We start from the raw sequence: 27,256 nt of genomic DNA on the forward strand, positions 1-27,256 counted from the left end.
TCCTTGAGTTGCCATGGATACCACTTTTCTAAGCAAAATAATTATATTTAAAAGTTTTGATGTATTTTTGGATGAAACAAACTAAAACATTCTTCAGACATCCAGGAAAAGAAATTGACACCATACAGATTTGCCCTACGATTTGTTCTCCTCAGAGCAATAGCTGCATGTAAAATAAGGGGTTTGTGGAGGTGCTCAGAGGGTGTGAAGCATTGAGAGAGACTGATTGACTCAGAAGCTCCAGAAATCCCTTTCATAAATGTTTGTAAGAACATGTCATTTGAAGACACATAACGAGATTTAACACAAGGACACTGGGGCCAAAAAATCTATTTCCAAGAAGCAGTTGTATAAAAGCACCTGTGGTGGAAGTCTCAAGTTTTCAGTACTCCAGGGCAAATGCATTAATATTTTACATCTGCAGGCTTAGGGTGATGAATACATTCAGTAATCAAATCATTGTGTAAGGTTTGCCAGAGCATTTCCCAGCTAGTACAGATTGATTCTCTGCCTCTGTGAAGAATTGTTCTGATATTTTACCAGTGAAATCCAAAGGTTTTGTAAAGATTTGCTCAAGTTTATAGCAAGCACACAAATTGTATATGTTTTCTAACAACACAGAGTCAACCATCTGTGGTCATAGTGTCCTGTACCCTACAAGAAAGATATTGAGAAATGAAATGACAAGAAATAAGAAGTGTCTGTGAATCCACAGACTGCCAAGTAAAGGATTTGTATGCTTTTAAAGTTTAAGCTGTCATCTTAACCAATGTTCTAAATTGGACTAAAATGTTTTAGAACAAGCTCAGTTTAAGAACTAGAGATGAACATCAATACTCAGTTATTGATTTTCCATAAAAATTAAATTAAGTACTCTCCATTGAAGTTGGTAGAAAACAGTTTGGTGTTCTCCTGGAAAACCTAACTGCATTTATTAATCCCCATTCAAAAGGCTGCTTCTTTGCATGTATTTTTAAATCCATCTGTTGCAACTGGTCTTACAAAACTAGCACAGATGAATTGGAAGCAAATCAGCATTATCAGCAAAATTCATCATGTGGCAGTGTAGATTTAATATTGGTGGTGATACCTTAGCCAACAAGGAAAAAAAAACTACTTTCAGACTTTAGTTTACATTTGCAGCAAAGCCATCACTGAAATAAAAAGTGGAACTGATTGATAGAGTACAACTGATCATATTTCAGGCTATGTTTCAAACTTTAAATGTTTAGAAATCTCTGATGACCAGACATTTAACTTTCTTTTTTAATAAATTCAGGTGCTTCCTAGGCAAACTTGTGGCTTATTCACCCACACAATTTTCTATAAAGAGTATCCTGGAGGTCCAAAGGAACTAGACAAAAGCATTCAAGGAGGAGAGTTGTTCTTCACAGTGGTTCTCAATCCTGTAAGTACAGTGTTATTTTGAAATGGTTTTGTACAATTAGTTGACAGAGCAGTTACTGAATGCTTCAACAATAATCAGCTGGGGTTTGTAAATAGTGCTAATTAGTGACAGGGAGCTCTTCTGCTTTTTCAGTAAATTAATTTTATGATCAGATATTATGGAAGTTCTGTTACTTGTATAAAGATAATTACTTTTTTGACAACTGTTTTGTTGGTAATGCAGTAGCAGCAGCCTGTCTTGTTCTTCTTTTGTACAAAATAACAACTTTGAGATGTAATTTTAAAAAGAACTCAAGCATTAAGAACTGAAATTACTATGGGATGAATCACTCAGGTGAAGTTCATTTTCCTGCTCTGCCAAAACCATGATCAGAAATGTTGGGAAAAGTCACTGGTTTGAGAAAGTTGTAAGTGCAAGCACTCCTTGCTTGTATCTGTTTTGAGACTTTTGCATTGATTCATAATAGCTTCAAAGAAAAGATCCAAGAAAAGGAGCCATATAGTTAATAGTTCTGCTTAACCTTTCATTTATCTATAATGCAAAAATCAACAACAAATGAAGCTATGAAACTACAGAATACTAACAGAACAGTATAGTACTTCAGAATGGTAGGGGATTAGCTCAGATGCATCAAAACTGACCTTTCAGACAAGCTTTTAGGTCAGTGTTTGTCTGGGGTCCAAGTGAAACCTGGAAATAAAATTTGCCTGGTTCAGACAAATCTCAATACTAGGACTCTTTATTCAGAACACCAATGGGAGCAAAAACTGTTTCCACTCAAATCCCTTGGAATAATAGCCTAAATATTTTTGTCTTTTATGTATCACAATCAGATGTTTGAGTTATGCACTGCAGTGTAGACTGTATGGTCACCTACTTCTGAGACATAGAATATCCCCAATACAGACTGAAAGAGTGGCAGTTAAATGCACTGTTTTCTAAGTACAACTGTAAATCAATATCAGGACAAAATTTGCCCAAGACAAATTGTTGCAATCCTTTCAAGGAGCGCCTTTGAAAAGATTATGAGTCTGGTTTTAAACAGCTGTTTATAAACAGTTTCTAGAGTTCTAAGTCTTAGCCTGGCTTGTCATCAATTTAAAGATTAGGGTTTGCATCTTTGTGGTTTTGAAGTATTACATGTATTTATACCATAATTTGCAATTCAGAGTTGGGCAAAAATTAGGCATTAAAATGAAAACTAAATAGCTTTAGGAATTTGTCTGATTATGAAGTGGCATTTAGGATTTTGTTTCCATTTAAATGAAAACCATTGGATTGCTGGGATTTCTTAACCCAGCTTTCAGAGGATGCAAAAATCCCATTAGGAGACAATTTCTAAATGTCATTTTTCACTAATGTAAAACCATGAAAAAGAAACATTACCTAGGAATCATGACAGTGTCAGCTAAATAATAGTCTCAACGAGTGCATAAATATTTGTTTCAAAAATGGAAAATGGGGGTGTGTATTAAATGTAAATCTTAACAAAGGCCTTAAGTTCATGTCCTGGTTTAATTTGGATAACTGATCTTAAGTGAATGTAGCTTCTGAAGCTTAAGTTATTAGTCTGAGGCTAAAAGATGAGTACCCTACGCTGAATTAAATGCCCTTAAGAATAAAGCCCCAGATTTCTTTGTGGTTTGGCTGTGTAATGGTAGCTACTCACAAGAGAGGCTCTGCTTCCTTATAGAATGCTAGAACAACCACAATCTGCAGAGCAAACCACAAAACACCTGAGCACCATATGTTGTGCATCTGTAAGCTTTTGACATGAGAACCAGCATTACTGCCCTGTTCCCAGGGCACTGTGCAGTCAGAAGTCCTGCAGGTAAGAACAGCATCAGGAAATCCTGCTCTACAAACAGTCTCTGCTAGTGCTGTTTTACATGGGAACTAAGAGCTGGGTTTTTGGAGTAGCTAATCTTGTGGCTGGCAAGCTGTATTTGTGTGGTACACTTTTATATCCCCACACTGCTGCTTCAATTGTGATCTGATGGTGGCTGTAAAGTGATCATGACAGCTATACCTATCATGTTCCTACAGCATCTAGAATGCTGAAGTGCCACCAAGCTGAAAGAAAGCCCAAGCAGTAAAGTAACATGCTATGTACTCTTCCAATACTGTGCCTTCTCTGTAAGGTTTTGCTGACTTCAGCAGCCCTTAGGCACAGTGGTACTGTATCAGGATCTTGCACAAAATGTTTTACAGAAAAATAAAACAAAAACAAGCCTTCGGCAGCCCTGTATCATTAACATATTGGCATTATTTTCCCTAGTTAGAGGGAGGTTATGTTCTCACTAATTTAGCCTGGGAATTCTGTAGCAAAGCCAGAGGGAAAGCATGGATGATAGAAGTCTGTAGCAATGAGTGTGTCTTATCCAGTCAGAGAGCTCTCTGGTTTGTTATTCACATTGTTACTTTTTTCCCTAGCACTGTACTGACTTTAGAACTTTATAGCAAGTGTTTTTTCCTGATGAACTTGTTAAAATCCTCAATGACTGCAGATTCATCTCTCTCTGTCTGCAATATTAGGGAAGTTCTTGCATTAATAAAAGTGATTTCTCTTAAATGTCTCAGAATGAAATCATACCAGTCTCCTAAATACACCTTGTAGATGATGAGGGAAGTGAGCAATTAGATTTTGAGCTATATCTAATGATGAGGTAGGTACAGCCGCTGCCATCAACTGTATCATTTCTTCTCAGGTTTGCTAGTAAATCTTTATCAATACCCACAAGACTCCATTAATACTTCTGAACCACTCTAAAAATAGTTGCACCTAAGAGCCAAGCCAGACTAAAAGTAGCTGAACAGAACATCCCTTTATAAAAACAATCTGAGTGTTTCTTTCTGTCTTCCACTGCATATTTTTCCCCATCTGCAACTAGGAACATATGCACCTATTGTTTCTTTATGATGTCTGCAGTAGCTACTGGTCTGTGCAGTGGCCAGTGTTTGTGTAGGTAAGTGATGTGGAACATGAACAATAAAATAAGCCAAGTAAGAACTGAGACCAGAACAGTTCAGAGGCCTAAGTTGCCAACAAGCTTCTTTTAGCTTATAGATGTGTTGCAGTTAATGTAAATACCAAAACCTGATTACCAGATAAATAAGACTATCTATTGCACAATTATTTGTTTAATACATAACAGAACTCTTCAGTCATTAACAGGAATTTAACCAGTCTGACTTGGTGTATGCTGTACCTATTTACCATGATACATAAACATAAAAGCTTCATCCTTCATGTTTCTAGGAAGAGTAAAAATGATAACTGGAACAGGATTCTGCTAAGGACAGCACTGCACATTGCAGCATTTTCTCTAATGATGTGCATGTTCTCCCCTGAGAGCAGCTATTAGAGTTGAGCTATTAGAGCAACTATTGTCAGATGAATGCTTGAAATTCACTCACCTGTCCCATGGGGCTGGGGAGCCTACAGAGTAGGAGGCAAACATGTCGAATAGCTCTTGTTCTTAAGGCTGTATGGGCAGCAGCCTAAGCTGAAGGAAATGGTGTCTTTGCTTACATGGTGCTACACAGACAATGGGAAATGAGGTCACTGTTCTATGAAGTAACTTGTTTATCAATAAGCCAATTGACAAAGATGTTACTGCAAACAGCTCGTTATAGCCGAGTTTCAGAAGAGAAGGGCTCTTGTCTGTGTTTGTATAGTTGGGTTCTGTGGTACGTAGACAAATCAGAAATTCTGTGTGAATCTGTACATTTTTCACAGTAAAGTCAGTAAGATTTCTCCCATTTCCATCCCATTGTCATTCCTATTAGTGAGATAATATGTAGGTATATTCATGTTCTTTATTCAAAGCATTGACACAATGGGGAAGGAATAGATTTTAAAATAATGCAGGGAGTTGTACAATGAAGTGGAAATGCATGGCCCAGAATACTCTACGGACTCAATCTTGTGTCCAAAACTGGAAGCAGTGGACTAAAGAAGACTATGAAGGACTGAGACTTCAATTTGAAGATAAATCAAAACTAATTATGTTTGAAAAGAGATTAAACCCAGAAACAACTATAAAAACATATGAAGAATGTAGACAATAAACTCCTGTTACCTGTCTTGCAACAGATGTCCAAAGCCAGATGGGAATTGTACCAGGACCTTCCTCCAAGGTAGTGGTTTTGACATCAGGAACTTACCAAGATTTGAAATACAGAACTAAATTTGTTTGGGTATTCATGCCTGTAGTAGTTGGAAAGACATGAATTCCATATGGAGTTCTGTGCTTTAAGTAAACCTTAGGAGTAGAGACAACTCTCATTGAGGATTGGTTTTCACACATCTCCCAGCTGCACTTTCCTCATACATATCTCTGATGCCATCTGCTTCTGTAAACAGTTTGTTGCACTAGATAAACAGGCCAAACTCCGAACAAACCTGCTAGTTTTTATTTCTGGTGGTGTTTTTTTGTTGTTGTTTGGTTTGGTTTGGTTGGTTTGTTGTGGAAAAGGTCACTGTTTGTCTAATGGCAAAGTTTCAATACTAAAATGCATGAGGCACATCAACAGTATGAAATGGCCTATATCTCATTTGCCCTCTAGCAGTTCGTGTAGATTTTATTCCTAAAGTTTATTCCAATTTGTTAATCTGTTTGGATTAGTTTTAAGATTATGATATGGAAGGTATATTTTGATTCTAAAATCCAAATAATCTAGTAAACCAAATTTTTCTTAAGACTGCACCTTTGATGAGAGACATAGTCTGAAACAATATTGTATGCTTCTCCTTTTTGACTAGCACCAGTAAAAGTTAAGGTGCCTCAGTTTAATGTAGAAAGCATGGACAACCCTCTCCTAAAACATCCTTTGAACTATGGAAGGTACAGCTCAGGCGCTTTGCTATCCTGCAAGATAAATGGTTATGGGAAAACAACAGTTCATGAAAATCTTCTATTCCTTTCCTGCCCCCAAGAAAACCAAACAGAACAGACTACAGTAATTGCATTACGTGCACTTGCTTAGAAAGTACTGTATGGCTTCAGACCTAAAGAAAAGGGAAAATGCCCTGTGGAGAAGAATTTGATGAAAGCCTTCAAATGGTTGACAGCCCAACAATGGAACTAATGTGCAGCCAGCTGTGTGTTCTGCATATGGATACAGCGCTGCTGATCAAGAGGGAAGACTTAACAGCTTACGCCCTGTGTCTGATTGATCTTAAAATAATTGTAATCTTTGTATGCATTGAGTTCTAACTATTATTTTCTTCTAATTTTTACCTCTCCCAAGTTGCAGTGAGTAGAGCTGTTATTAAGCTAATTGGCTTGCAGCAAGGGAGAAATTACCCCCTTTAGCACTGAAAATGAGAGGATTTATATGAGCATCAGCAAAATCTGCTGTATTTTAAGGTGACCCTAAACTAGATGAATAGTCAGGCTTTGGAACTACAGCAGAAAATACAAAAACCAAAGGTTTTCAAGTTCAAATGTTCTCTTTCTGTTTGTCCTGCTTTGCACAACCTCATATTTAATCATAGCAAGTGTGAGAAGCAGGGAAGATGTGTTGAGAAGAGCACTGATATGCAGGTACCTGATCTCTGATGTCTGCAGATTATTGTCAGCATTCCATGGTAGCACCACTGGAAGCATAGCCTGGCATCTCCAATGGGCTTGGCCCACTTCCTGGGTGAGAGGGAAAGGCAGCGGTTCCATCTCTTTTCTATGCTCTTGTGCCCATTTTAGGAACTCCTAAATGAATGGGCAGCATGGAAAGGTTGTGGAACAGATAGGATTAGCTGTCTCATTAGAGGTGATTCCTTGTAACAGTGTGCATTGAAAATGTGGGCAATATGAAAACTTCCCATCTATGATTCTTCAGTGTTGTTAGATGGGAAGCCTTGCAGAAGTGGTTTACAGCTTTTAGTAAAGCCAGGCATTTGGACAGTACAGCTGATTGGGAAATTGAGTCACAGGGTAATGTGCAATTCACAAAGAAAGGCAAAAATAAGTTTGTGCAACAGCTGAAACTAAACTCCAGTTTCCTGCCTGTCAGGTTAATAATTCAAAAGTTCACCAGATATGTAATTTTATTTGATTTTTTTAAACTCCTGGCTTGTTCTATTATATTTATAGTGGAGTTGCTGCTATGTAAATCCAGTTCAACTGGTCAGCTTGCTGTCCTTGCAGGCAGACTGGCCCATGGCAGCTGTGAAACTAGCAGGACAGCCTCAGAATGAAAAAGGGAGTTCCAAGCTGGAATCTCTCTATGGTGGAGTTGAACACATATTTTCTGGTAGCATACAGGTCTAAAAGGAGTATCTTGCAACTGTTACATATTCAAGCAGAGAGTGAAACCTCATTTATTATTCTCTCACTTTGTTAGTCTAATGGAGCAAAGCCAGCTGTTACTGAGTCTCTGAATACCTGAAACAAAACTGCTCTGAGTAACACAGAGACTGTATCAGAACTGTGAAGAGTGTGCACAATGCCAAATTAATTTGAATATAGGTGTTCTGAGAGTTAGACCCACTCCTGTGGCCTGTAAACATTTGTTCAGGAACTGAAATATCAGCAATATACTAAATTGGTAACACATCTGCTTCTAGCAGAGATCACATAATTAATTTTAAAGTGGAGTGCTTAAGTTGGGAGGCCTCAGTGCTGCCTTTGAATGTCATTGCACAGATTGGAGAGTGACAGTGCTCGTGACAAAAGTACCATGATCACTGGTTTAATAGTTTCAATTTATTCAAGTCGATTTGCCTGCAATGGATTTATATATATGGGGGGAGGGAAAGGTGTGCTCAGTCTGTAAGAAATTATTATTGCCAATTTGTTCTTATACCAAATCTACTAGCTCCAGATTTAAAATGCTGCAATAATGATAGATCTGTTTAACAGCATCAGTCACTACATGTCTCAGTCCTCCCTTCCCTGATGCTTGCCAAAGAGGATACAGCTAACCTCTGAAAAGGGAGTTTTCTCTCTGCTCTTGCCTTACAGTCCAATCCTGACAGTTCAGTGCAGGGGTTGCCAACATGGGGTATCTGCACCCCCTGGGGTGAGCCCCATTTGGCTGTGGGAATAAAATATCAGAACTTCAGTATTGGGAGTATATGATTTATAAATAAATATAGATGCATTGGGGGTGCATGTGTGATCAAAAAAGTTTCAAGGCATTGGTCAGTGGACTACTGTTCTACAAGCTTTTGTTGTTCTGTGCTTCATTTGTTTCAGTCTGCTGTAGACCTCACCCCTTCTTTCTTTCATGCTTTATTATTGCAACTGAAACCAAATTGAAAACTCACAGTCTTCTGGAATGGTTTGAGTTGGAAGAGACCTTTAAAGGTCACTTAGTCCAATCCCTGTGCAATGAGCAGGGACATCTGTAACTAGATCAGGTTGCTCAGAGGGCATACAACCTGACCTTAAATGTTCCCAGGGATGGGGCATCTACCACCTCTCTGAGCAGCCCTCGCTGTAAAATGTGTCCTCCTGATGCAGTACACCGTTAAGGAAAGAACACAGAAAAGGAGTGTGAAGAAGGATGATAGTGATGTGTAAGTGCAACTTAGACAACTGCAAAAATATTACATGAAACAGAGTTTGACTATGAAACATGAGACATTTTACTTACCATGATATATGGAAGGGAGTGGGAATAATTGCAGGTTGCCCAGCACAGATACCCTCTCTGCTGCTTTCCACCAGAGCAGTTAGTCTTGCTCACCATACAGTCTTCTTTTAATTTTGTGTAAATTGTTTGTCAATCTAATGTTGTTATCTCAGTTCTTGATATATAAATTAGATCATGCTGGTTCATCTTTTCCTGATACCTAAGATTTGACAGCAGCAACTCAGTCTCAATCTCAACTCTAATTTGTTGACCTAGAAGCTGTTGTCTCTAATTGGGAAATGTTGTAGTAAGGAAATGTGCAGCACAGAATGAGCGTTCAAAAGATAAAAGCTCTTTCTCTTCAGTGCTTGTCCTCATTTCCCTACGTCTCTGCAGTACTATTCAGAATCCCAAGTACAATCAGAGATTGGGAAGGAGAGCAAAACAGAAGCAGCCCTCTGCCTTTTCACTTCATGGGAAGGAGAAGTGTAGAAATGGTAAGGGAAGCTGAATAGAACAGGTCATAGAGCTGCATATAGGGCTCTGTGAGAAGGCAGTGTAAAACACCTTTGTGGCTGTGATCCAAAGATGGGTGGGAGCAAGAAAGGAGCTCCTGCCCAGGGGCCAGATTTAGTCCCAGACCCATCATTTTAAAAATTGTCTGCATCCTGTTTCAGCCCCCCCATGAAAGATACTAAATTCTGTGGAGAGTATACATTGAAGTGCAACTAAGATGATGGTTTGTTTATGAGGAACAGCTAAAGAGAGTGATCCTTCTTCCACTGAGATAAAGAAAAAGATGAGATACCCTGAAAGAATTTATTTTACAAGAGGTTTGGAAATAATAAAGTCAAATAAGCTCTTTTTAAATTAAAGGGAGGCTAAAATGCTTGTTAGAGTAAATATAAATCCATTCACAGCTGCTTCCCTTTAGAAAAAGGAATAAAGAAATATATGAAGCTCTATTTATATTTTACAGCATTTCCCAGAGGTGCAAGATTATTGAACAAATAGGGTTATTTACTAGATTTGGTCTTCTGAGGTGCCCACAAAGGATTCCTTTTATATCTCCTGATCTGTGGTTTTAAGAGAATAAATCTTTATTAGCATAGGAGGCCAACTATTAGTTGGCACAGAAAGAGTAATCATTTTCATCAGTTAGACTTGTTTGAATGAAGCAGAATATGGTTTGATAGAGCAAAACCAAAGCATCCAACTCAATGTGGAAGGCAAAAAGTAATAATTATGTTGTTTCTTGGTGTGGAGCTGTGCACCTGCAAATGGAAGGGTAATGGTATGAGTTTCTATCCTGCACAGTTTGGAGGGAAAGCAGGGAGCAGCACAGCATCCCTGGAGGGAAAGCAGTACAGCATCCCTGCAGCTGAGCCATTGCCAAAGTGAAATCCCTCAAAATGGCACTTGGATGGATCCTTTTCTCTTTGTAGCCAGGAAGACTGGAGGGTCAGCTTATACATCTCTGCTAGGGCCATGGCTGTGTAGCTGATATCAAGAAACTCACAGGAACCCCTTGAGTAGGAAAGAGCAGGGGCCAGGTTGTCATCCCCAACTGTAAGCCATCTCTTAAAAGGATTGCTGGGCTGCAAAGTGCTCCAGGGTCCTTCTCAGAGAAACGTGAGTGCAGCCATTGCAGTGTCATACTTCTCTTTGTTACAAAGGCTCCTGCCTTAGCCTGGAAGGAGGTTCTGCAGCTGAAGGCAAGAGTAAGTAGTTGTCAGGTCAGATCAGGTGAATTAAGCTCTGGATCAGCAATATTTCATTGTGCTGCAAAGCACAGGATTATAGTTTGCTGCACAGGTAGTGGTAGTGATTTTACTAGGAATTTGTTCATACCATATCAACAGGAGGGGAGAGCCTTTTGTTCCAGTTTTCCAGGAAGATTGTCTCAGCTGATCTGTGATTTTATATTTATTTTTTTTAGCCGTGCAGAAGCAAAGGAGACCTGTTCTACAATGTAAAGTTGCATGTTAGATCATGGATTTGCTTACACTTAAGTATGGACTTCTTTAAAAGATTTAGTCATTTGTGTTTTAAACCAACATTGGAGCATCTTTCTTTCTGTTTTAAATCATTTACCTTGAAGTATTTGACAGGGAAAAAAAAAACCAAAAACAACAACTGTAAAATGGGAACTGAAGTCTCTTGATATTAATTTCCCTTTCACTGACACAGTTTATATGCTGGAAATTATTTTTGATGATACACCTGATCAATTTTTCAGCCTCCACTCTGATACTCTTAAAATTGCAGCAATATTCCCTTCAGGGAAAGAGTAATACATATTTTCCCCAAACAAGCAATCTCTGCAAATTCTCTTGATTTTTTTTTCCCTGTGCAGTGCTGTAGTTGTTGACAGGTAGGGAGCTGCCAGGAGGTGAACTGACATTGTAAATGCCAGAGGTCAGCCCACATGTAGGAAAGAAAGAGGCTGTCAAGAAAGCAACTTAACCTTTTTTATGGAAACCCTCTGATTGCATGTTTGTCAAGAACAACCTACTCCTATGGCTGATCTGTTCCTGCTTTGAGAGCTGAAATGAAAAGGGAAACTTGCAAAGGTTATACATTTGGCAAAATGCTGGCCATAGGGAGAGTTTTGGGTGGCTTTTTAATAAGCTCACTCCTATCTGGATAGAAAAATTGTATCCTAATTATTTCTCAGTGTATGTCTCCTAATTTCACTTGAGTCAGACAGGCTAAATCCCTCAGTTTACTTTAGAAGCCAAGAGATGTCACCAAATGACACTATTAATAAGACACATTTCAGTATCCATTCACTGCAAGCTCTCTGTAGTGTTGCAGTGAGGTGTTCAAAAATAGAACATTTTATATCAAAGGATGGCAGTGTTTTAAATACTCTGAAACAAAACAATACAGCTGGAGATTCCAGATTTTTTTTTTCCCCTTTTTTAAAATGAAGGCTGGAATTTCTTCACAAAATGTTAACTTCAGCTCCTGAACTAATTTCAGAATTACAGTCCTGATAAACCTTGTTCTTTCTAAAGTAGCTTACGTCGAGTTTTACTTTAAATTAAATTAAATTAGAAAATAATTCATGGCATTAGCAGATTTATTTATCAAAAGAGTCTTATTTCTCATTTTATTTATGGAAGTTAGTCTGGAAAATTTATCTTGGGAGAGTGATCCCATTTTAAAAAAAAGATCAAACCACTTTGGAAATAAGTCCCTGCTGGAGAGGCACGGCTTTGCTGGGCTTAGCCTAGGAACAGGCTGTTTCATCAGTGAGAAATTACTTTGAAAATGGATCACTGTGCAAAACAGAGATTTCAGTCTTCAGCCCTCCTCAGTCCCTGAGAGAGACCATCTTTGCAGTCTGTGTATTCCTGCTCTGCTCATCAGCATGGTTTAGGTGCATCTAAACCTGCTCTTCTTTGAGAAGCTTCATGACAGTCATTGGTTCCTCTGGGAGCTGAGGGTGCAGCCAGAGCAAGGGATGCAGCAGCTGAGCAGCAGTTTCACAGCAGTGTGCTGGAAGAGCAAAATGCAAACAGTCTTACAGCTGATGGGATATTGAGAGATTCTTTATTTTTATTTGGAAGTATTTTATGCACAATTATTTGGAAGTACTCAATGAGGCTTCAGATTTTGTTTCTGTGCATGATTCAGCTATCTGCCCAGTGCAGAATACCTTTGTAGACGAGATGAGCTACTTTATCCTATAAAACTTAAAGAGTTGGAGCAGTAAGATCTGAACCCCAAAAGCTCAGCTCTCCTCTTGGCCTCTGACTTCTTTACTCAAAGTCAGAAAACAGAATTCAGATTTTCAGTATTGTAGTTTTTATTCCACTTGACGTAAAACTGTGGATATTTTTTGGCTCTATTCTCCGTTAAGTAAATTTAGACACAGATTATGTAACTATTGTACAACCCCGGGGTAGGACTGCATATGCTAGCTCACACAGAGCTCATACTACTTATTCCATGATTTTCTTCCTTGGTTGCATTGCGCTGACTTGAGAAAGTGGGTGAAATTCAACTATGAGCAGCTGTAGTACACAAAGTCTTGAGCTCTGAAGAGCAGAACGCATATTGTGTGCATCATCTGTGCTTGCACTGCCACCTACTGGTACAAAGAGACAATGTATGCTTGTTCTGTTTTCTCCAAAGATCAGCATCTTCATGACACATTTGTCCAATTATGGGAACGACCGCCTGGGGTTATACACCTTTGTGAACCTGGCCAACTTTGTTCATACCTGGACAAACCTGAAACTGCAAACACTGCCTCCAGTTCAGCTGGCTCACAAGTATTTTGAACTATTCCCTGAGCAAAAGGACCCTCTCTGGCAGGTAGGCAGGCTTGCTGATGAAGAGATTGGGAAATAAATTGTCTTGGTGGTGTGCTTTGTGAAGTTCTTTATTTCAGTTTCTTCTAGGGAAAAGCAATGGTATTTTCATGTTTACTAGTTGGCTCCATAAAACAGCTTACTAAAGCTTTAGCATATGTGATTGTTTTCCCTGTTGCTCAAATCTCCATAGAGCGGTTGTAAAATGATTATGTATAAAGATGGGTAATTACAATTATTGTATTTGTGACTTTACTTGCTTTCAGAAATGTGTTATTTTTCTTTTTTCCTTTTGGAACAAACAGGAATGAAGTGGTTGACAGAGAGATGTGGATGTGTATTTTAGCAATTTGCCATTAAAGAAATGAACATTTTTTTCCAAGTGTGAAAAGGCATCCAAAAACATAAAAGAGCATTAAGACTGTGGCTACCTTAATGCTAAAAGTAACTGGCAAGGAAGAAAAGGATTAGGTTGATAAGAAAGTTAGTCACAAATGGCTGAGAACTGCCCAAGCAACTTGACCAGCATTTAATATATTGATGTATTCTGCTTGATTATCCCTCTGTTGCAAGTGAGCAAACTACTAAGGCTAAAGCCTGCTGCATTGACCTTGCAGTTGGCACATCTTCAGTCCATCACCTAGTGCTAAGCACACAGTCCCTAAAGAGAAGCTACTGCACCAGGCAGCAAATGCTGTCATGTTCTTTTGGCCCATGCTCAGCAATGGCTCAGCCAACTCAGTGGAATATCTGAGTGCTGTAGGCACATGTGAACCTATGGTGACGGTACGTGCCCCAAATATCATCCTGTTGAGGTGACTTGGTAGAACTATCCTAAGGAGCAAACTTCACTAAATGAAACAATAAAATGTATTTCAGCTTGCTTTGCTCAAATGTTTTCTAGCATTGGATACCAAATGACCAGCTTGGAAACTGAATCTGAGATTGCAAATTTGGACTTAAATATACATCTTGAAATCCATGCTGTTGTTGAATAAAACATTGCATTGGGGGGGGAGGGAAATGTCAGGAATTTTGCAGTGCCTAAGAGAGAATGAATTTTTACATTAGCTTGCAGCCAAATAACTTGAAAAATGAGAGTTATTCAGAAAACATAGGATTTAATCACTGAAGTAATTCTTTAATGCATAACATGTTTTGTTATGTCATAGGGGGAAATTACATTTTCTGGTAAGAATATTTCTACATTGGTGAAAAATTGGTACTTTATATAGACATAATTTGAGAACCTTATCAGGTGTAACTGCCAATGAAAGTCTTAGTTGTTCTCTTCTGTTTTAGAACCCCTGTGATGACAAACGGCACAGAGATATCTGGTCTAAAGAAAAAACCTGTGATCGATTGCCAAAATTCTTGGTTGTAGGACCCCAGAAAACTGGTGAGCTTTCCTCAGGATCTTGCTCATCTAAAAACACTTTTTAATTTTCAGGTATCATCTAAATGTAGTTTTGTAGTGGAAGTTACAACAACAGGTAGTTTGCATGCTGAAAATGAAGGGTGCAGAGGTGTGTTGGATTTTTTTGGCTTTATGTCAGAACGAGTTAACGCTTGGATAAAGAGATCAACAAGATAGATAAGATCTTGTCAAAGAGGAAGGAGCTAAAAACAGGCATTTTTTCAAATGGAGTAGATGCCTAACAGCGAGTTCTTATTTGTCCTGCACATTTCTTCTTTATATAAGCTTGTTATTTCTTGGCATTTATTTCAAGTCAAGGAGTTCCTAATGGACAGTTTGAATTGCAAGATTGCAGCACTTTATAATGGTTAATTTCCTTCTCTGTAATGAGAAAATTGCATATGTGCTTCCTTTCATCTTCACCAGTCCCCAACAGCTACTGAGTGCAAGATTTTTTAAATGAATTTTGTGACAGTCTTATAAAAACCAATAATTATTTTTAAAACAGAGTTATTAAAGGTGTGAAAAACAGATTTCAGCTTTGGCACTCCAGTTTCTGTGTTAAGTATTCATAGCTTCTTTAATGTCTTCAGTTTCAAAGTGCAGAAAGCACAGGTTCTTAGGTAAAGAAATCAGCATCCCCTCACTCAGATGAAATTGAATAAAGCTGATTTAGTCCATCTGTGAGTATGACCCCCCAAAAAATGTCTCTGTATTGTTTAGGGGGTTTTATTAATCTTGGATTTTTATCCTGTTTGCAGGTACCACTGCCTTGTATTTGTTCCTGATCATGCATCCTTCCATCATTAGTAACTCCCCCAGCCCAAAAACCTTTGAGGAGGTACAGTTCTTTAATAGAAATAACTACCACAGGGGGATTGATTGGTAAGATGGGTTATTAGTATAAATCTAACAGTTTATGTATTGTGAACCATACAAAAATGACATTGCTGTTGGTAATGGTAATGGCTTGTTTAAAGTGAGATTTAAAAATAACCTTTAGTGTCCCTCTAAAATGATAAAATAATGCAAGTGAATATCCTATTACAGAACATCATAAATGCACTGACTTCTGTCAGGCTTTCTTGTAAATATTTGTATAGTAATATATGCAAAACAGTAACAAAGTATGTATTTCTCATTATACATGTCCTTGAAATTGCTTATTAGTTGAAAATATAGAAGCAAAAATTACATTTGTTGGAAATAGTGTTCTTAACTGAAAAAATTACAGTATCATGGAGAGACATTTTTTCCTTTAAATAGGATTTAGAAGTAGCAATGGCAAGGAGAACAGGGAAAGCCTCTCAAAATGTTTTTCAAAGCTCTGGTAATGAGGAGAATGTTAGTGTTTCTGTAGGGTTAGTAAGTAGTGCTAAAAAAGAGCATGTATCACTGCTGCCAGCTTCACTGTGGCTCCCAGGGAATCACTGGACATAACTGCACCCAGAAGGTCATTCTTGAGCTCTTCTGCTTTCTGAAAAGTGCTGCAGTGTAAAGCACTTCTAGATGAAAAGTTGGTAATGTGCTATAGTAGCTGGGGAGCACCAGTAAAAGACTATTGATATTTTGTCTTGTTTCTTGATTTCCCCCCCCACTCAGTTTAAGGGAACATATTTTTATTGACTTTGACTTTGTATTCATCCATAACATTAACAGACTGAGTACTGCTGTACGGTCTCGGAGCAGCTAAGTCAGATCCAATTTCTTTTGAAGTCACTTATTTTGTACAGTCATAATTGTTGCAGCAGGTTGTACCAAGTGTGGTGAATCAGCCAGTTATTACCAGTGCTGGCTGAATGACTGGAAATTAGAAAGCTGACTCATTGCTGCTGAGACTTTCCAAGGCAGTGAAGATGACATGCAACTGAGGTCCATGCTGATGGAAACAACCAAAGTACAGTGAGGCAGTTCTTCCAAAAAATCTGTTTTCATATTCTTAAATGACCACTTTGCTGCTTCTCTCATTCTTCCTGCTTTATCCTGTTCCTTAACATGCAGATCTGTTTTCTCTGCTAGACATCTGTCAAATTACCTTGCATCTTAACACAGTACCAGTGCAAAAGGCTCCCAGCGGTCAACCTGTATAGACTACTCACATCCTTTTGACTGGTTCTCACTGTACAGCATGCATTTGGCTATTTGTACCTCTGCACTACATGTCCCACTGACCCCTCCCAGGTTCTCACAGTTCTTGGACAGCAGAACTACCTGTTGCTTAACTCCTAGGTTTGCACTCTTTCTGCCAGATGGATCTCTCAGACCTTCAGTGTATTTTAATGCTGGCATGCAATGACCTTACTGAATGGTAATTAGATACAAGATCTCTCCTCATTACTCCATTCTTTCAAGACAAAAGTATTCACAAATAACAACTCAATTTCTTTTTATGGTTGTGAATATACAGCTTTCCCTCAGAGCTGGCTCTCACTTAGTTTTGTCCAAACTTAGATTTAGACCAAGGCTAACTATAGAGGCAGGAAAGGGTTCTTTCAGCCTTCAGTAACTTCAATACTGTTGTCCTGAAAGAGGTTATAGTCTCCCAGTAGGGATAACAGAACAGTTAAGATGAGAGCTGAACTTTCTGTTCTTGAAATGAAGAAGTCTACAGAGACCTGTCATGCATTTCTTTATGTAAGCATTGTTACATATTTCTTAATCAACTTTCTCTAAAGCCTTCTCAGCTTTGCCCTTGTCAGGTTCAATAATTGTCTCATTAATGAGGCACTAAGCAAGAGTTCTACAGTCTGTGTTCAGCAGACATGCTGTGCCTAAACTTTGGAACCTCTTGGTATCCCACCTGGTCCAATCTCTTCACCATTTTTCCCTGACACATTTTTCAATTTTGCCATGGTATTTAAAGAGTCAATTAACTTCTCCCCCAAATTCAGTGCAATGCTATATTTAATGTTAAGTGTTTTCTTACAAGGTTGGAGTCCTCATTGCCTTGTATTTATTCAGTCTGCTACCAGGACTTCAGTACAACACCATGACACTGTACATGAAGAAGAATGACCAAAATATGACCAAAAATACAAACTATTTGCTTTTGTTTGGCAGTTAGGCTATTATTGTCATTGATTATTCTAGAATAAAATTTACTTAACAGATTTGTCAACCTTTGTATGACTTTTAAGTAATTCTGAGAATGATGTTTTCTTTCCTAGGTACATGGATTTCTTCCCCACTCCTTCTAACATCACCACTGACTTCCTCTTTGAGAAAAGTGCCAACTATTTCCATTCTGAGGAAGCTCCTAAGAGAGCTGCTTCTCTCATACCCAAGGCCAAGATCATCACCATCCTTATTGACCCATCTGATAGGGCATATTCCTGGTATCAGGTATGCACATTGAAGAATAGGCACAAGTCAAGCTTTCCATCTTGAATCCTCTCACAGTATAGCCTCTCAGAATAAATGTATGTAAATGGTTTGGATAATACAAGCTTTTACTCATCAGAGTACCATATAGGATCACCCTTGGGTTGAAGTATCAATCAGTGTAAAGCTGAGGATTTTTCAAGTGTTAGAACACCAGACACCAAGTTTTCAAAAGTCTATCTGCAATATAAGCATGTAAAAATGGTTTCTGATGTGATTGTGTAATCAGCACACACAAAAATCTGATGTAGACAGTTACCTAGTTCATAAAAGCCATGTCAACCTTTGTGTGACTTTCAAGCTATTCTGGGAATGATGTTGCTTTCTGAGGTACAGGGCAAGGTCAGTGAGGCCAGGTCAATAAGACCAAGAGTTTTGTCTTATTTTCCTAACTTTTGTAGTCTGTGAAGTTCCAGCAATGTAACTTCTTTTACAGCATCAGCGATCGCATGAAGATCCTGCAGCTCTGAAGTTCAGCTTCTATCAGGTGATCACAGCTGGACCTCGAGCCCCATCTGAGCTTAGAGCTCTCCAAAAGAGATGCCTAGCACCTGGATGGTACGCAACCCATATTGAAAGATGGCTAACTTACTTCCCACCTTATCAGGTGAATAAGACTGTAACTTGACATCCTAATCTTATATATCTACTGTCCTAAAAGATTACCTTTGTGAAAGTCTTGCCTGCTGAGCACTGATTCTCAAGAGATATCCTAGATATACATAGAGCACCTTTTAAGACATTGATTGTGATTCTTCATAGCCATGTTCTAAGTAATTAGTTGTCATTGCTAGTGCGGTCATGTCTTAGCACCTTACAGCTGGGAGCTTCTTCTGCAGAACAAGACAGAAGTCCTTGAACTCTCTTGTACCCTGAATTGCCTTTAACTTACAGCTGAGTTTCATTTGCTCATGCTTTTATTGCTCTGTGTCTGGCTCCTCAGTAGTATTGGGGAAAACACAACTAGACATTAGGTGCATTGCAGTCTCATTAATATCAGATGGTCCATCAGAGTTCCCAAAATCTAAAATGCAAGGAAAATAAAGGGAAGCTGCTCAGTAATATTTCTGTCTACTCTGGGAGGTAGCAGGTGTCAGTGAGCATCAAGGGAAGTCAGCTGGTATATATCAGACTCTGAATACTCAGTTTCTCTACGTGCCTTTGAGCCTCAGAATGTGTTTTTATGGAACCATGGGTTTCAATACAGGTGGTACACAAGCAACATTAAAATTGGATCTCCTTGCAGGATTCTGTTGGCTTATCACATACAAATCATTAGCCTCCTTCTGGCCCTCTGTAAGATCAGACCTCAAAAGATGCACATCCTGAGCCTGTGATGTATATGACCAGGCAGCCAGTGTCACATGATCAGCGTCTCCTTGGTAGATTTATTTCTGAGATGGATTTTTCTGACATTAGCAATGTGTCTGGCACTACTCCCTACCCAGCATTTAAAGATTACTTTAGTTGAGGGAGGTTGGCTGCAGTCTGAACCTTCTGTTTATCCAGGACTCAGTTAGCTGGAAAAAGTTGGCTGGAGTCTGCACCTTCTGTTTTCCCAGAGTGTGCCAAGGAAGCTCTGATACATCTAGTTGCTCTTATTCCCCACATATTCTTTTTTGGGCCAGCCTTGCAGACTTCATGAGACACACAATACTGTAATACCATGATACTTGTATGAAGTTCTCTACAATATGTTTATATTATCTTTTCTCCAAAAATAGCCCATGAATGTTGAAGAGTATGCATTGCTTACAGATTTTTTGCCAGAGTTTACATCCCATAGTGCCAGCAAAGAACCAGCCCTGGTAGCATTAGGTTTTCTCTGTAAAAGTACCAGAGGTTACCTTGCATTGCAAAAGCCTGTTATGAGTGTGTCAGGCACCTGAAGAAAAAGGAGATACTTAGCAGTACCTGGCTTTTAAAGGGATGTGTTGCACATTCTGTATCTATCTACATCTCTGCCTTAAGGTCCTCCTAACATCTGCCTTTATTCATATTGTCAAATACCTTTTTTTCATACAGTTATGTGTTGTTGTATAGCCAACATCTGCCTACTGGTCTCTGCTCATTTCCACAAGCATTTCAAAATCACTGTACGTTAATACAAACATATGTTTGTGTCTATGGCAATTACAGAGTCTTTCTCTAGACAATACTTATTTTTTTCTCTTTTTTCAGTCTGGACAGTTTCCTGCCAATATTTCTTACCTTTCTAGATCCTTTGCTGCTGTTTCTCTCTTGTCACAACAGCTTCCAAATTAATATCATTTATGATTTAATTAACATGCCCCTTAACCCTGCCCTCAGGTCATTAATGATGTTGACAATTAAAAGTGGACCAATTGTCATTCTCTGGGGCAGTACTCTCCATATAATGCATGGGTTTGAAAGAGGTGGGAGTCTCAGTTTGAATTTTAAATTAAACTTCTGTTTATTTTATTTGTTGAAGTTGCTAATTATTGATGGACAGCAGCTGAGAACTGACCCATCTACCGTCATGGATGAAGTACAGAAATTTCTGGGAGTCTCTCCTCATTATAACTACTCTGAAGCCTTAACGTGAGTGATTTTAATCATCACTTTCACACATTCCTACATTCCTAAAATACCAGTTAGTCTCTAAGTGAGCTCACTGTAAAATAAAGCCTCTCATACTACTCCTTTGAGCTGTCAGTAGATGCATTCTTCAGTGTCTAGAAAGAACACAATTCAGGGTTAGATTTTCTGTGAATCATCCACTGAGCCACTCAGCGTGCAGCTTGACTGTTACAGAAGTAGACCTCTGACAAATGGGCAAAACAAAAATTACTTTGTAGGAAGTGCATATGAATATGAATAGCACATGGAACGCTGACGTGCATCAACTAAAAGGAAAGCAAATTAGTTTCTCTTTATTTTTGACATTAACTGCAAGACAGGCTCAATAGTATCAATCAGTCAAGAATGTAACATCCATTCTATACATCATAAATGAACATGTACATAAATCCTTTGGATTCTGACATTTAGATTTGGTTGCCTTTAAAGCAAGACTAATAAGCTTAGCTTTACTCTTTTGAAACTTCAGTTGCAACTTGGGAGATGCATCTTCCTTGCAGTATCTCACAGCAGTATCTCACTGCAAAATATTTATTTCAGGTTTGATTCACATAAAGGTTTCTGGTGTCAGCTCCTGGAAGAAGGAAAAACAAAGTGTCTTGGAAAGAGCAAAGGCAGAAAATACCCTCCTATGGATTCTGAGGTAAACCATTAAGCCCACAGGCATTACACAGGGATGGACACCACACAGGCAAAATTGTGAGGAGGGAGGGAAGACAAAATGAAGCAGACGTTACTTGACTACCTTTCCCTACAAACAAAATATTTAAGGTAGCCATGGAATACATAAAACTTTTCAGTTCTGTATTTAAAATGTGAGGAATTCAAGGCATTAAAATGGGCTTTTAAAATCTGGCACCCCTTAGAGGTATAAACTTGGCAACTGTGCAATTCCCTTAGAAACCTCTCCCCTTTACCTGAGTGATTTAACCAGCAGAGGCTCCATACTGCCTTTTGGTTTTTTTTCACTCAGTAATGATCAGAAGTGTGCATTTGTCTGGTCCCTTGTATTTCAGAGGAGCTAGACCATGCCAAGTAATCCAGACTCATATCATCCAAATCCAGTTTGAAGAGAAATTAGGTTCTGTTTCTATGAATTTTATAAATACCTTCCCCATACTAATACTCAGATGAAGAAAATTCCACCGGATCAAATGCTGCAGCCTGTACCCAAGGGTGGTTTAGATTCCTGCTCCAGATGTTACTTCTGTGTTTATGCTGTCCTGTATTCCCATTTCTGGAATAAAACACAAATGGAAACCTAGAGTTTGAACAGCAGTAAACATTAATGTGGCAAAGTAAGCCAGGATGGTTTTTTTTTCTTACAGTACTTAAATTACAAGCAGCTTCACATCAAAAGGTACAAAGTCATCAAGTGAGAAGGCTGGTGGCCAGAGAAAAGACTGTGTTTGTTTGTTGTATTTTTCAACTCTAAATACTTCTGAAAATGGGGTTACTAATTGATACATGCCTCTGTACAAAGATGGTTTAGAAGCTTTGGTTTCAATCACACTTCTGTAAATTCAATGTAACTGCAGCAGTTTCATTGCAATTCTTAATTTACATGACTACCTGAGAGTAGAATCAGACTTTGCTTTGACTTCAGTGTTCATTTTGGACACCCTTTTTTCTCTCAAAATTGATTTTTTACAGTTCAGCTTCTAACTTGAAGAGATTAAATGTGCATGTGGTAGGTAGCATAGAACAGTATAAATTGCATAAGAGAAAGTAAAGTTTTAGCACAGGTAATTTTGAAACCTCGAACTCTCAGCAACTGCAGAACAACATTTAATTAAATAAAAATCTCTCCTCTTGTATCCACCAGTGCAGGGCTTTTCTGTCAAGCTACTACAGAGATCACAACGTGGAACTGTCAAAACTCCTACACAAATTGGGACAGCCCTTGCCATCGTGGCTGAGACAGGAGCTACAGAAAGTAAGATAGCATTGAAAAAAGGCTTTTTGAAATCTCTCTTCCACACTTCAGTCATCATACCTAAAGTCTCCAGCTACCAGAAGGTCTTGTAAGATATACCTCTCCAAAAAAGAGTACAAGATAGATTCTTTTTGTTTTTTTTTCTCCATGTGCTGGCATGTGGATTGTGAAAACTTGTATTTCTTAGAGCTCTGGTGGGCCATATCTTTTCTCATAAACATTTCTGGACGTGTGGACTCCTGTGCACATATGTGGAAATTATTTGCAACTGGTTTAAGGTTCAGAGATACATGACCTGTCCAATTTCATGGTAAATATTTACATTTTTATCTATCAGTTCAAAAGTATTGTGTCTCATGTATGTTTTGTACCCCACTGTTAGACTGCTGACAGTTTTTCTTACTATTTGATTTTTCTCTTGCCTAAAATCAAAAAACTCAATGTAGCACAAAATGCCAGGTGTACTTCTGCCTTTGGAATCAGCTTGCTAATACCCAAATTATATACTAAGAAGAGGAAGAAGTACAGTCATCAGATATGGTTTAGATGTGCCCAGCAACAAAATACACAGAACAAAATCTGGAAGCCACAGACAGAAATAATGTAGGGGGAAAAAACAAGCACAAACCTAAACTTTATCTGTGATTGTAGCCTGTAACAACAAACCTTGACAATGAGGTTTAAGGGTCTCTGTCCATAATTACTGTGTCTGACTTTGTACTGACTGAAATGGCAAAATACAGAATCTAGTCATTACCTGAAGAGAAATGGAATTGGACATGTGAAGCCCAGGAGTTGCAGTGTAAACCTTACAAGTAGTGTTACACTTCATGAGTTGTGAACCAGACTGAAGCAGTGCAATGCACAGGCTTTCACTGCTGGCTTCTAGGAGCAGCCAGGTCCAGATACTGCACTCTGGTCTTATATTGCTGTGAATCATGGATGGAAAACACATAAAGAGCAGAAACAGGTTGTTACTTAGACTGCCTTAATTTGCATCAATATTTGTTTCCTTAATTTATTTGCCTTCACTCTATGCTTTGTGTATTCCAAGATCCCTCAGACTGATCAAAATCTTTCAGTAACCTTTAGTTTACATCTGATGAGAAAATCTATCAGGATTTCCAGATGAAAATACTGGTTCTGGTTCCAGACATTTTCAACGTTTGGTATTTTAAGGTAGGAATAGGCTTTAGGGGGAATAAACACAGTGTGTAATCATGGTACAAAATTACATTCTAATAATGGAAAACATAACTATCCAGCCTCACATTTATGTGATACATTGCAATAATGCATCTCACAATGCATCAGCTTAGATGTGAGATAAAGTCTATTTAATAGCACTTCAAAGTTGAAAGAGGAGGTCAAGGGAAACTACAGCTGAGTGTGGCCTTAATGCTTCTCCACTGAATCCTGGCTCTGAGTGTTTCTAAAGGCATGAAAAGGCAGTGGAAACAAAAGAGAACCCCAGTACTAGATGGGATGCTTTTTACTGCAGCTCTGTAATATTAACGTGATTTGTTTCAGGGTGGATAGTTAAAAACACGCATCAAACGGGTGGGAAAATTTCATATGTCTCAGTGCTGGTTTAGGACATTTATGGAACCATATAATTTAACTTTCAAGGTAGTGGGATGGAAATCAGTCTGTTATTCCCTAAATAGAAAGCAGATGTTGAGATCCTTACTGTACCTCTAACTGTTAATCTTTATTATTTATTGATTTTGTTGATGTAATATGTGGTTTTGATAGGCCTGTAAAGAAAAAATCTAGTCCAATTTGCTGTATATAAAAATACTCTTTACACAGCACATTTTTTGCTAAGGGAATATGCATGATTGATGAGGAGGAGCTACTAGAGTAGACATTTTTCAAGATGAACATCTTTATTATTTATTAGACAGAATGAAAATTTTCTTTTCACTTTATTCGCTGTCATATGGATTTGGCCCAAAAGCTGACTTATCCTAAAATACTTCTTATTTGATAAAAGAAACATTCTGGATTCTGAACATCTGTAAAAGCAAATACTCCACGTGCTATGGACAGCTCATGCATCCTGCAAGCACCTTACAGGAATTTGTTACAACTAAGTAACTGGAGAAAATACCTGGAGTTCTCATCCTGGCATGATTCATTTTTTGATCTGGAAGAACAACATGAGTGCAGTCACCATGTAGTACTAAGAGGCTAAAAGCCCAACGTGCAAGGCCTTGGCCTGGGGTGGACTGGGCTTGTTCTGGCAGCTAGATACAAAGTTCATCCTTCACGATGGAGTGACATGGTAACTTTCAAGTCCTAATGAGGAAGAGCAGGGTGGAGCTCTCCCAGTGTCCCTCCTAAGGGAGGGGACTGGCAACAAAATGAGTAAGCTTCTAGGGATATCTTCAGTGGTTCCTGTGGTAGCTTTACCTGAGTCAGTACTATGCCCAAAGTAGCTCAACCTTTTGGTCCTGAAACTGCATCTGAAAGAGTGTGATCTTGCTAAGTCCAAGCTCCTGTTGCAATGCAGCTGATTTTTGGAAGAGGTGCTGCAGGGTTTGCTTCTTGTATACCAGGCAAGCTAGTCGCAGACAGAAAAGCAGTAGAGAAATAAAGGCAAACTGCTGGCGCTCTTGGCAGCTCTGATTTCTGATGGTCACTTACTTGTTTATACAGAGGTGGTATGAAGCCACTTCTTTTTTTTTCTTCAGAACTATTTAATTTGTTGTTACATTTAACAGGAGGCTATAAAAAACAGAATTACTTTTAATGTGCAGTCAGCTTGGTGAAGAATGAAGAGTCTGAGCAAAGCATGCAGGCAACAGGTAGATGCATTATTCCTCAGATCATAGATGCACGAGTGCAGCTGAGTAAGAAAGTCATACAACATGAATTACCTGACAGAGTTTAACCTCTTCACAGCTTACCTACAGTCAGTATTTGATTTCCAGACACAAACTATCAGTATTAACATTCTTTTAAAATACTGATTCATTACAACAAATTTATATTTGTGAGTCTGTCAGATGTTTTGTTGAGGTCAGTAACAGCCATGGTTTTCTCCTCCCCTGGTAGATAACTGCATAAGCAAGTTCGTTAAAAAACGCTTGATGGTGTGAGCTTCACATTCATATTCACAAATCCGATTCTGAATTTTGCTTTCTGCAGACATCTGTGCTATTAAAAATCAGGGTGTGATTATGAGCAGAAAGCCACCAGTAGGAGGGTGTAGACGTATGAAATCACTTCATCATTTCGAACAAACATTCCTGAGAATACTGTGATATCGTCCCAGTTCTACTTGTGCAGAAAGGATTTGTTTCAATGATTTGCAGACTTTCTTGTACAGAATATCCTTTTTCATTGCTTAAAAAAAAATGTGAAACTTCCTCAGGAAGAAATTAAATAGATATTTCGATGTTTATAGATGTAATAATACTCTTGTCATTCACATTGAATGAAAAATTGCTGGAAACATTTTTCTCAAAGTTTTTTTAAAATAAAAGATAGATATTATTCTGATAGTGGCATGGTCTCTCTGAAGTGCAACAATAAACTCTGATAAGAAAATGTAGTGCTGCGTGGCAGTGATTTTTATGTTCACAACAGCTGTCCCTGTCCAAGTTAGTTAGCAGCTATTGCGACTTTACACTGAGCTACAACACAGTCCAGGAGTGTGGGAGCAGCGTGAAATGTTTTCAGAAATTAAAAACATTGCTTACTCTCTCTGTGAGTGACTATTACTGCTGGATGCAGCTGCTCATTTTACTGCTTTTGCTTCCTGCTTACTTTCCTTTTCTTTTTTTCTGCCAGCAATTGCTAATGTGCTGTAGAAACAATCCAGAGTTTGCTATTTTTAAGATAACAAGCAGACTTTATTCAAATTACTTGCCTGGGGGATTCAGTAGTTGTGCCAATGTATCAGCCTACACAGACAGGAGAAAACCTTTCTTAGGAGAAACCTCTAAAGACAGTATAAATGTCCAAAGGGGAATTCAGAACAGAATAAAAAAAGAGAAGTGTACTCTGGAGCTGGGCAAAAGCTGCTTAATACCTGCCTAGAGGTGTGGAAAACAGGAAACCTAGGTTAAAAAAATATTCTGTTCATTACTGAAAAATGATGTGACTTGTCATTTAGAAGGCTAAGCTTCTAATAATAGTCATAGAAGCACAGAATGTTAGAGGTTGGAAGGGATGCTGAAAGATCATCTGGTCCAACTTCCCTGCCAGAGCAGGTCACACAGGAATGCATCCAGGCAGGTTTTGAATGTCTCCAGAGAAGGAGACTCTACAGGCTCTCCAGGCAGCCTGTTCCAGTGCTCCCATCACCCTCACAGTGAAGTTTTTCCTTAAGTGAACTTGGAACCTGATATGCTCCAGCTTGTCCTAACATTGGACATCTCTGAGAAGAGCCTAGCACCAGCCTCCCAAAACTTGCCCTCCACATAAGAAGATGAGGCTAAGTTCCACAAGTGAATTCTAGGAGTAATTATGACTAGAACATGTGTGTTTTTACTTAGGGTAGAGTGCAGCTGTCTAATCTTCTAGAACTGGCACCGTTTGTGAGCAATATTTCTGCTTATCGAGCAGGGCTAGCAACTTAAGGCTTGACCAAGCAGACACACATA

General features: G+C 38.6%; 1 protein-coding gene across 3 annotated transcripts in view; it reads left to right on the forward strand.

Moving 5' to 3' along the window:
* Window positions 1-26,193, forward strand: part of LOC137448917 (bifunctional heparan sulfate N-deacetylase/N-sulfotransferase 3) — a 124,010-nt gene extending 97,817 nt beyond the window's left edge. For all 3 annotated transcript variants that reach the window (XM_068153924.1, XM_068153923.1, XM_068153925.1), the window contains 9 exons: window positions 1,280-1,408; window positions 13,130-13,312; window positions 14,611-14,707; window positions 15,487-15,610; window positions 17,893-18,067; window positions 18,543-18,713; window positions 20,559-20,668; window positions 21,248-21,350; window positions 22,533-26,193. In XM_068153924.1, the coding sequence (XP_068010025.1) occupies window positions 1,280-1,408; window positions 13,130-13,312; window positions 14,611-14,707; window positions 15,487-15,610; window positions 17,893-18,067; window positions 18,543-18,713; window positions 20,559-20,668; window positions 21,248-21,350; window positions 22,533-22,652 (1,212 nt within the window). In that variant the 3' untranslated portion in view covers window positions 22,653-26,193. The remainder of the gene's footprint in view (window positions 1-1,279; window positions 1,409-13,129; window positions 13,313-14,610; window positions 14,708-15,486; window positions 15,611-17,892; window positions 18,068-18,542; window positions 18,714-20,558; window positions 20,669-21,247; window positions 21,351-22,532) is intronic.
* The last annotated feature ends 1,063 nt before the right edge of the window (window positions 26,194-27,256 follow it).

Source organism: Melanerpes formicivorus, unplaced genomic scaffold (genome assembly GCF_026170545.1).
Source record: "Melanerpes formicivorus ecotype bairdi unplaced genomic scaffold, bMelFor1.0.p_v2 SCAF_27, whole genome shotgun sequence".
NCBI lineage: Eukaryota > Metazoa > Chordata > Aves > Piciformes > Picidae > Melanerpes > Melanerpes formicivorus.